Source organism: Scyliorhinus torazame, chromosome 4 (assembly GCF_047496885.1).
Source record: "Scyliorhinus torazame isolate Kashiwa2021f chromosome 4, sScyTor2.1, whole genome shotgun sequence".
NCBI classification, from domain to species: Eukaryota; Metazoa; Chordata; class Chondrichthyes; order Carcharhiniformes; family Scyliorhinidae; genus Scyliorhinus; species Scyliorhinus torazame.
Window position 1 is genome coordinate 248,297,485 of NC_092710.1, and position 10,384 is coordinate 248,307,868.

General features: G+C 45.4%; 1 protein-coding gene across 1 annotated transcript in view; it reads right to left on the reverse strand.

Annotated features, from left to right (window-relative positions):
* The window catches only part of coq3 (coenzyme Q3 methyltransferase), a 28,615-nt gene extending 19,087 nt beyond the window's left edge, over window positions 1-9,528 (reverse strand). Inside the window, exons 1-4 of the mRNA XM_072499589.1 lie at window positions 9,264-9,528; window positions 7,259-7,387; window positions 4,939-5,038; window positions 3,314-3,556 (exon numbers count right to left, since the gene is read on the reverse strand). Coding sequence (XP_072355690.1) covers window positions 3,314-3,556; window positions 4,939-5,038; window positions 7,259-7,387; window positions 9,264-9,499 — 708 coding nt within the window. The 5' untranslated portion in view covers window positions 9,500-9,528. The remainder of the gene's footprint in view (window positions 1-3,313; window positions 3,557-4,938; window positions 5,039-7,258; window positions 7,388-9,263) is intronic.
* Between the last annotated feature and the right edge of the window lie 856 nt (window positions 9,529-10,384).

The window sequence follows — 10,384 nt, forward strand, 5'->3', positions numbered from 1 at the left end:
CCCCCCCCCCCCGAACCAAAAATAGGCATAACATATCCACCGCAGTCCCCAATCGCCCATCCCGACGCTCAGTCTGTGTCCAGCTTCTCGGCCTGAACAAAGGCCCACGCCTCCTCCGGAGACTCAAAATAATGGTGCCGGTCCTTGTAGGTAACCCACAATCGCGCCGGCTGCAACATGCCAAACTTCACCCCCTTCCTGTGCAGCACCGCCTTCGCTCGATTCTACCCGGCTCTCCTCTTCGCCACCTCCGCACTCCAGTCCTGATATATCCAAACCTCCACATTCTCCCACCTGCTGCTCCTCTCCTTCTTGGCCCACCTGAGCACACACTCCCGATCGACGAACCGATGGAACCGCACCAGCGCCGCCCGCGGAGGCTCGTTAGCCTTGGGCCTCCTCGCCAACACTCTATGGGCCCCTTCCAGCTCCAGGGGCCCCTGGAAGGACCCCGCTCCCATCAGCGAGTTTAACATGGTGGCCACATAGGCCCCCACGTCCGGCCCCTCCAGCCCCTCCGGGAGGCCCAGAATCCGCAGATTCTTCCGCCTCGACCGATTCTCCATCTCCTCGAACCGCTCCTGCCATTTCCTGTGGAGCGCCTCGTGCGCCTCCACCTTTACCGCCAGGGCTGAGATCCCGTCCTCATTGTCAGAGATCTTTTGTTGAGCCTCTCGGATCGCCACCCCCTGGGCCGTCTGTGTCTCCAGCAGCTTATCAATAGAAGCCTTCATCGGCTCTAGCAGGTCCTTTTTAATCTCTCTGAGGCAGCGCTGGATACCCTCCTGTTGCTCCTCCGCCCACTGCCTCCACGCTGCCTGGTCTCCGCCCGCCGCCATTTTGTCCTTCTTCCCTCACTTCTTCTGGTCCACCACCACCTTTTTTGTCACCCTGCTCCTAGTTAAAGCCATATACTGACGGGGAACTATTATTAACTCCTTCCCACACCGGGAAACGTCGAAAAAGTGCCCTTGGGGGCCCTGAAAAGAGCCGAAAAGTCTCGACAGGGAATACTTTTGGCAGTGTTCGCTTCACCAATCTGCCCCAAAATGTCCGTGGAAACTCCTGAAAAAGGTCTAAGTGTCCGTTCCAGACGGGAGCTGCCGAATGCGTGACCTACTCCTCCATGGCCGCCACCGGAAGCCTTGTCCCCGCTTCTTCAGTGGCCCTGGTGAGGTCTTTTCACAGTTGTTCCCTCTGCTGTTAGAATTCACTTTTGATAAAGGTCCTCAGGTCAGTTTGCAGCTTTAAGCTTGCCCTTCCCCCGCTTGCATGCTGGAAGGGGCCCTGTTTATCCTGTTTGCAGCCAAATCTTCCACTGCTTCTGCCGGGTCTGGCAGCCAAAAGACACAACACTCCTGGGGGACACCGTCAGGGGAGTGTTGCAGTCCTCTTGCCACACCGGGAAATGTCAAACAAATGCGGTGGGGACCCTGCAAAAGAGCCCAAAAGTCCGTTCCAAGCGGGAGCTACCGAATATGCGACCTAGCTCTGCATAGCCGCACCCGGAAGTCGGTTAATCCACTTATGTTGGGACACGAGGGTCTGTGGGCTGGAACTGGCCGTACACCTGCCCAGGGTGTTGTAACAACACAATGATATCCCATCAACATTCCATCCATGAATAGGCTAACATCTTTATTTGAAATCCCATTTTCTTGGAGCCAGCAGGTCTAACAGCAATTGGAGAAGGAGGTCATCAACATCTGGGAAGGAAGGCCATTTAGATTTTAACAACTTTCCAAAGATAAGGCCTAATATGAAGTTTGTCTCTGTCTGTACAGAAACCACAAATTAAGTCACCTGACTATCTAGAGCCCATTTTGTGAAGGTACGGTATCCATTTTCCATACAGACCTTTAGAAGTAAAGTGGCCATTTAAAAGTGGCCATCTAGATGTGCATTCAACATGACCACGACACTCGTCTATCTCATATCTCATATCTCAGCCACAGTGCATTGGGGGTACAGTGTAATGGTATAATGGCAGGACACTGATCAAACAGGCTACACTGTCCAGTATGGTAGTGAACTGTAGGTTATTTCAATGCAACACAATCCTAACTTGCACTTTGCAGATGCTGGAGATTCTATCAGGGGTCAGCGAATGACTCCCAAAAGCTCATTCACCATCTAAAAGACACAAATCAGGAATCTGTTGGAAAATGGCAGCCCCAACAACACTCAAGAAGTCTGACTTAATCCAGGGAAAAATAGTTGATCAGTGAACCTTCCACCACCTGAAATAATTACTCCCTCCACCACTATTGTTACGTGGCTACAGTATGCATTGTCAACAGATGCATTTTATGACCGCACCAAGCCTTCTTTGACAGCACCTCCCAAACTGACATGCTCTACCACATCAAGGACATGAGCAACAGATGAATGGGAACACCACCACCCCCAAGCTTTCCTCCAAGTCACACATCATCCTAACTTAGAAATACATTGCCAGTCCTTAGTAATTGCTGGATCAAATTCCTGCACCTCCCTATCTAAGTTGATAGCCCTGAGATAAGGAAAATAGATCACCGTGACTATCTTGTTTCACAATGTGGTGACAAAAACAAGTCAATTACACATCCTGCACTTTCAGTGGAAGCTAAACAGCACAGTGAGCTAAACCTTATTGTTACATTAAACCAAAACCACCCTAGCAATGAACAACTCTCACCATTGCATTATTTTTAGCTACACTACAAATCTAGAAGTCATTTAGGGCAGCACGGTAGTTGGTGGTTAGCACAATTGTTTCACAGCTCCAGGGTCCCAGGTTCGATTCCCGGCTTTGGTCACTGTCTGTGCGGAGTCTGCACGTTCTCCCCATGTGTGCGTGGGTTTCCTCTGGGTGCTCCGGTTTCCTCCCACAGTCCTAAAGATGTACAGGTTAGGTGGATTGGCCATGATAAATTGCCCTTAGTGTCTAAAATTGCCCTTAGTGTTGGGTGAGGTTACTGGGTTATGGGGATAGGGTGGAGGTGTGGGCTTGGGTAGGGTGCTCTTTCAAAGAGCCGGTGCAGACTCGATGGGCCGAATGGCCTCCTTCTGCACTGTAAATTCTATGATATGATTATTGGTAAAAAGAAAGAAAAAGTCTTAATCATTAGAGATTAATCAAAATTTGAGCCAAACCTTTTTACTTGTACTCAACTAGGGTGTCTTACACCACACAGATGACAGCGGCTCAAGAAGGCAGCTCACCACCACCTTCTCAAGAGCAATAAAGGATTGGCAATAAATGATGTCCTTGTCGTGAAGCCCACGTCCTGGGAATGAACAGATAAAATTGGATTTTTTTAAAAAACCTTACCTTTAACATTTGTGCAGCGTATCTGATAAACGTTTCCACATCACCAACATGCTCCACAACTTCAGAGGCTACAACAGCATCAAACATTCCAGTTGCTTCCACTGCCATTTCCTCCAGAGAGCAGGCAGTATACTGAACTTGCTCCTGCAGGGCTGGATCAAATGACTTGTGCATCTCTGCCGTTGTGATGTTATCTTTCAAAGGATCAATTCCTGTAACCATTGCTCCAAGCCTACCGAGAGGCTAAAAATAAAAGTATCAAATGTTTGAATAGTTTGAGAAAAATCACCATTTTATATCTGAAGCAAAATCACAATGATATATTTTTAGCTGGACAATATTTTTCTTAAAAGTATTAGTAGGTTGAACCCAATTAATACATTCAAAATTGCCACAGAAAGTCCAAACCCATGACTAGGAAAGAGGCACAGCCAGTTTAGAATGAAATACCTCATAAATAAGGTTGTAAATGTGTGGAACAGGCTGTCTGAGTAGGCTGATCATTTTTACTGGAGAACTGGATCGATATTTGAGGCAGAGTAATTGGTGGTCTGAAAAAAAATCTAGTCCACAGCTGTCCAACTGACAGCCAGCCAAAGGGTTTTGTGGGACCAGCAAGATTTTGTATAGTGAGAGTTCGGTACAGGGAAGCGGCAAAAAAAGGGGAGCAGGTGGGTCGACAAGTGGGAGGGCAGCAAGCGGGTCAGGGAGGGAACTGGCGAGTAGGAAGCTCAGTGAGGGAAGTGACGAGTGGGAGGGTCGACAAGGGGGCGAGGCAGCAAGCAGCTCGGGGAGGTAAACAGCGAGCAGGAAGGTCGGAGAGGGAAGCAGTGAGCGAAAGAGTTGGCAAACCAAAAGTGCATGCTGGAGTCAGCAAACAGGAGGTAAGTAGAAAGAGTTTTTATGTGATTAAGAGATTTTAAGTTATTAAGAGTAAGTTCTTTGCTGAGTGACAAAACACTTTCTCATCTGTTTTGGCTTGCCACTATCCAGATAATGTAGATGTATCTGCTCTCGTAAATGAGGACATTCGTCCACAGTGTTCACACTAAAGGTGTGAACACAAATAAGTCAATTATTTTGCTTTTCTGTTTTTGGAAAAGGGATCATGTTTCATTTGGATGTAAAAATATTTTTTTAAATATAAATTTAGAGTACCCAATCATTTTTATTCCAATTAAGAGGCAATTTAGTGTGGCCAATCCGCCTAGCCTGCACATCTTTGGGTTGTGGGGGTGAAACCCACGCAGATACGGGGGGAATGTGCAAACTCCACACGGACAGTGACCCGGGGCCGGAATCGAACCGGGTCCTCGGCGCCGTGAGGCAGCAGTGCTAACCACTGCGGGGCCATGCCGCCCGGATGTAAAAATGTTTAATTTTAGTAATGCGGGCCATGGTTCATGCCAAGGTAAAATGTGGCCCCTCTTGTGGAACCACATTGGACACTCCTGATCTAGCCCGATCTAAACTACAATGTCTTTTCCGATCACACTCTCCCAGGTCCCTACCTATCGATTTTTTTTTACTGTGGTACCCGAATGACGCAGGTCGTTTGTAAGATGTTCTCTATGCTATACATAAACAATGAATAGGTTTATCACGATCACAAGTCTTTATCGTACCTCACTTAGTAGCCCTCCTCCACAGCCAACATCTAAAATTCGGAAACCATGGAGAGGGCATCCTAGTTGCTGTTTTTCACTGTATGTCAACAATGCATCTCTAAGAAAGATCAGAGAAAGAGAAAAATGATTACCCGTGCAGAACATTTCCCTGTAGAGTGTCATTAAAGTGCCATGATAGGAGGAAGGAAGCAATGCCTTCAGTTTACTGTGTTTAATTCTGAAAGTATGTTCTTCCCTTGGGAAAAAGTGTCCTGATTTACAGGTTATAAAATTAGAGGACATGCCAGTAATACAGATTATAACGGACTAGTTTTAGACATAAATAAATTGCGCTTCAATGAAAAGTTGGTGCACTAGCTGTCACTTTGAATTTAAAATCAGTCAGATCTTTTTTTTAAATCTGCCATAATAAAATAGGAGCAATAAGTTGCTCCAATGAATGCTTCTGGAACATTATAGAAGGGTTAATAAAACTGGAACAATATTGATAAAAATATGATGCTTGGTATGCATGTCTTATAGCTTAAAAATGTGAAGTTTATTCGTTGGTTAATGTCATCTCCTTCACAGAAGATTGACTGCTATGGATCGCCACCTCCGTGTGTCCTGTATGACCCTGATACATTCCACATAACTCAACTGCATTCTGTGATCCATTTTCCCCTCTGTTCCACACTCCATTTTCCATTGATCTTCCCCTCCAATAACAGTCTCTGTCTCCCACCTGCTCTAATTACGTGATCAAAATATTGTATCTTTTTTGTCTTTGATGTTTTGTACTAATTTCCTCTTTTCTCCGGCCATTTCCAGCCTCTTGCGCATTAGTCTTTCTGGCTATTTCGGACATTTGGAACATCTCAAATGTATTCAGTTTATAAATCGCCTCTTGTTTGCTGTCCACGTCTCCAAGCCATATAACATAGATGACAAAATGTAGAACCTCAGTCTTTATTTTCCAAAGATTCAGGTTTGGTTTCTTTGATGTTAACACATCTTTCATTCTCACAAAGCTGCTCATGGCTATCTCAGATGTCCTTCAGATCTATCTATCAAATCTCCCCTCATGTGGATAATCTGCCCAAGGATTGCAAATCTTTTCACTTCTTCCAGGGTTTGTCCATTTACTTCAATTTTCAATTCTAGGGTTAGGTCTCTGCTTATCAGCATTATCTTGGCCTTCTTCACATTCATTCCTCATCCATATTCTTCACTCTTTGCTTTCACTTTATTTACAGAACTGAATAAAAACATGCTGGGAGGAGGTTCATCTGAGGGTAGGGAAAAAGAGATTAACCTTTTGGATGTAGACCTGCATTAACCCCAATAAAGTCACAACTGCGCAGGTTCTGGGCATGTTTAGGGTTTATGCAACACTAGCGTATAAGACATAAACCATAAATCGTATAGAAATCAGCAAACTGAAATCAGATACAGCCTCACACTACACATTGAAAACTGTTAGAGAGATATTGGGCAGACTTTTCGAAGCACGGAGGGCGGGCTGGAAAATTGGACAGAATAATACTGGACTGGCTCGCCGGTGTGTCGTTTCCTCATTCTCTGCACTTTTTCCGGACACAGACACGGCTCTGTGATGGCAACACCCCTCCCAAGAGGAGCCATTTCATGATGATTATTGTAGCAGCACAGCAAATTTTGCCAGTGTTGTGTGGATCCTCCATTGTGTCCACACCACAGCAAGTGAGAGAAGGCAGCTTCATAGTAGGAAGTCGAGGCCATGTCACAGCTGAAAGAAATCTAGATGTCTACGGCAGAAAATGACAGGGCTGCGATCTTCCCAGGCCACATGTGAATTCCCAGAGACAGGTGTGTCCACTTATCTTGGGTGCAATGAGGTCTCAGCCTGTGCGCTAATTATTGCTGCGGTTCCAGGTTTTCCCTACCATTCCAACTGCCTGGGCCTGAGCAGCGCTTCCACTGGTCACACAGTGAGGGTTGCTGTACCCCACCCCCCACCTCCCCACCCACCCATACAACCCCCACCCCACCCCCATCCAGAAGAGAAGTTATCACCCTGACTACTCATTCTCTTCTTTCCATTATTAAAAAAATTACACAAAGCATATTTGTAATCATGTAACAAAAGATTTTCCAACAACAAATGATAATATAAATGAAGCAGGTCATTACCTTGCACGGCAGTAATGCGCACTCATTGACAAATCTGTACCCCTCTTCGCCAATATCAAATAATAAGGCATTTGCAGGACAGTGTTTCTGGTCTCCTAAATGTCACAAATTCTAAAATCAACCAATATGTTTTCACCGTATGTGGCAAACTGAATTGTTACTGTACCGGATAAAAGGAACACGGAGGTCATTCAAAGCATGTAGAGCTGCAAATTCTCCATTTCCATCCCACCATTTTTGTGACAACGCCTGAAACTTCTTCAATTCACCAGGTTTCACGGTTGTCTTTGATGTGCTGTACATCCCAAGGAGAAATCACAGTTAATAACGCATCTCACAACTTCTTCAAAGATGGACAGCATTTGTTTTTTTTAATCAGGTGACATTTAAAATTAGATATTGTTAATAGATTTTTTGTAAAAGGAGCTTTTCAAGTCAGCATTACGTCTAATTAATAGCCACTGCCTTTAAATTTAGTCCAGTAGATCATTAATTTACAGCGTGTGGTATTTCACAAGCAGAATGACATTATCATAGAATTTCATGCAGAAGGAGGCCATTCGGCCATCAAGTCTGCACTGGCCCTGGGAAAGAGCATCCACTTAAGCCCACCAACCTATCCCCATAACCCAGTAATCCGACCCAACCTTTTTGGGGGGCAATTTATCATGGCCAATCCACCTAACCTGCACATCTTTGGACTGTGGGAGGAAACCGGAGCACTTGTAGGAAACCCATGCAGACAAGGGGAGAAGGTGCAGACTCCGCACAGACAGTGACCCAAGCCAGAATCGAACCTGGGACCCTGGAGCTGTGAAGCAACCGTGTTAACCACTGTGCTACCGTGCTGCCCTTCAAAGGTAATTATTGTATACATACATATAATTATAGTCAGGAATTGCTGTTAATTTAAATATATTTCCATTTGAAAAAGAAAAGGTGCTTGCCTGTCACCCTTTGAGAACATTTATTTTGCTCCAGCAGGTGGCAGGGGCTGTAAAAGAGACAGGTCGTTGGTTCCTCAGCTAGAAGCTGGAGCAGGTGGATATGGGCCTAATGACAGTTTCCCATCTTGGATATGAGATTTTTACAAGTGTCTGTTTTTCTTGGTGGTAGATGGCATTTTCATTTCAAGTCAGCAAATTGTGAGTTCATGACCACTGCAGCATATAGTATTGGCTGATGCTCCAGTGCAGTTCTGAGGCAGTGCTGCCCCTTGGAAGAAATCCTAAACAGAGGCTCCTTCACCTGTTCAGGTGAATGGAAAAGATCCCATTTTATCTTTCCAAAGAAGGACTGCATATGCTCCAGCTACCTTTCCCAACAGAACAGTGACTACACTTCAAAGGTAATTAATTAAATGCAAAGTCTCCGGATACTGCAAAAGATGACAAACCGAGATGAAGGAAGGACACAGATTTAAGACAATTGGTAAAAGAATCAAAGATGTTATATGAGAAAAAAAAAAATTCCGGACGAGGGGTTATGACCTGGAATGCAGTGCCCAAGAATATGGAGCAGGCAGGTTCAACTGTGCTTTTCAAAAGAGAATTGGATCAGCATTTGAAGAGAAAATAATAGAGGGTGTGTGGTAGGAATAGTCAAATCGCTTTTTACAGAGAGCCAACAAGGTCTTGATGGGCTGAACAACTTTCTTCTGTCATTCTGATTGTAGGAGCTTTTGGCCATCTGCCTAACATCACCTAAAGTGTCTCCATGTCAAATTCGGTTTTATACTACTTTTGTGAAGAGCCACCGGTATGTTTTATCTTGTGAAAGGCAATATGTGAATCAAGCTGTTAGACAAAAACAAATTTTATTTGAAATTTCTTTGAAATTATATTACTATTATAATTATCCTTTAACCTAAAATGCTCCCTGTACTATCTCTCGGAGGTCTTACCATTCCTTCAAAACTTGCTACTCTGACATTGCTTCAGTCATTGCTCCTATTTCTCCACTATTAGCTGTTCGGTTATTTTTTGCCTCTGCACTTGAGGGCACGATATAAATATGCAAGCAGTGGCTGAAACCTTTATTGTGGGAGGCCATGAATAAATTATCTCACTGAAATTCACTCTCGAAAATTGTCAACGTTTTAAAAAATGTCTCTTGCGCAATTGCAGTGCATCGCGGGATGGTCTTTCAGCGGGCAACGAAATAGTTCTCACCGGCTGGCATGCCTGCAGCTGTGAGGTGCCTGTCCGCCGCTGCCGCTTGTTCCGGGGGCCGCGGCACCGCCTGCAGTGCACGGCTGCATACTCGTCGCTGTTGGCGTTCGGAATCCGGGCCGTGCCAGCACCGCGTTCCAGTCACAGAACGCAGCCCGGAGAACGCGTCCCAGCACCCCAAACTCGCGCCCCGACTGAGAACTCCTCCCCGGAGTGTACAACAACCTTCTCCACATTGCCAAGGCTGCTGCTTGCTGCTGCTCACTCTCGATGCAGCAGTTAATGCAGTCCGGCGGAAATGCGTGCACCTGACAACTCCATCCAGTTTCTTTCACAGAAGCCCTTGTACAACTTGCACAGCACATTATCAGACTGAGAGCTGAGGACACTTTAAACTCTTGCAATTAATTACTTCAGATGCACTTGACTATTAAGTGGGAAATCAATAACATAAGTGGGAATTTTGATCCTCTGAGTTTTTATATCTAAGACCATGACTGTTCCGTCTTGTGGTTCCCAGATGATCAATATAATCACACACTTAAAAACAAAATGTTGATGCTTTCTTCAAATCTATTTCACAGATATTTCATCTGCTGCTGATTGTTTCATTGTTAAGTTGGATACACAGACTGTACAGTGTGTGGTAAACCATTATTGTATTATACCTGCTGTATGTAACATGCCCAGGCTTGCCCCTGCTGGCTCTGCCTGCGGCTCCTCCCCTCGGGCTCCAGGAGTATAAAGGTGGCAAACCTCCGGCCCTGCCTTCAGTCTGGGGCCGGCTACCAGTAGGTATCTTTAAGCTAATTAAAGCCACAGTTTCACTCTCAACTCGTCTTCTGTTGTTATTGATGGTACATCAATTTAATTAGCTTAAAGTTTTAAGATGACCAATCACTCATACCTGATTGCCTGGAGCTGGACCCCCAAGCAGCCGACACCACTACCACGTTCGAACACTGGCTACGCTGCTTCGAATCCTACATCGAATCCTCCACCATCGCCGTCGCCGAGACCTACAAGCTGCGAATTCTCAACTCCCGGTTGAGCCCGCAAGTATACCTTATTATCAGGGACGCTGCCTCGTACGCGGATGTGATAATGCTGTTGAAAGGACA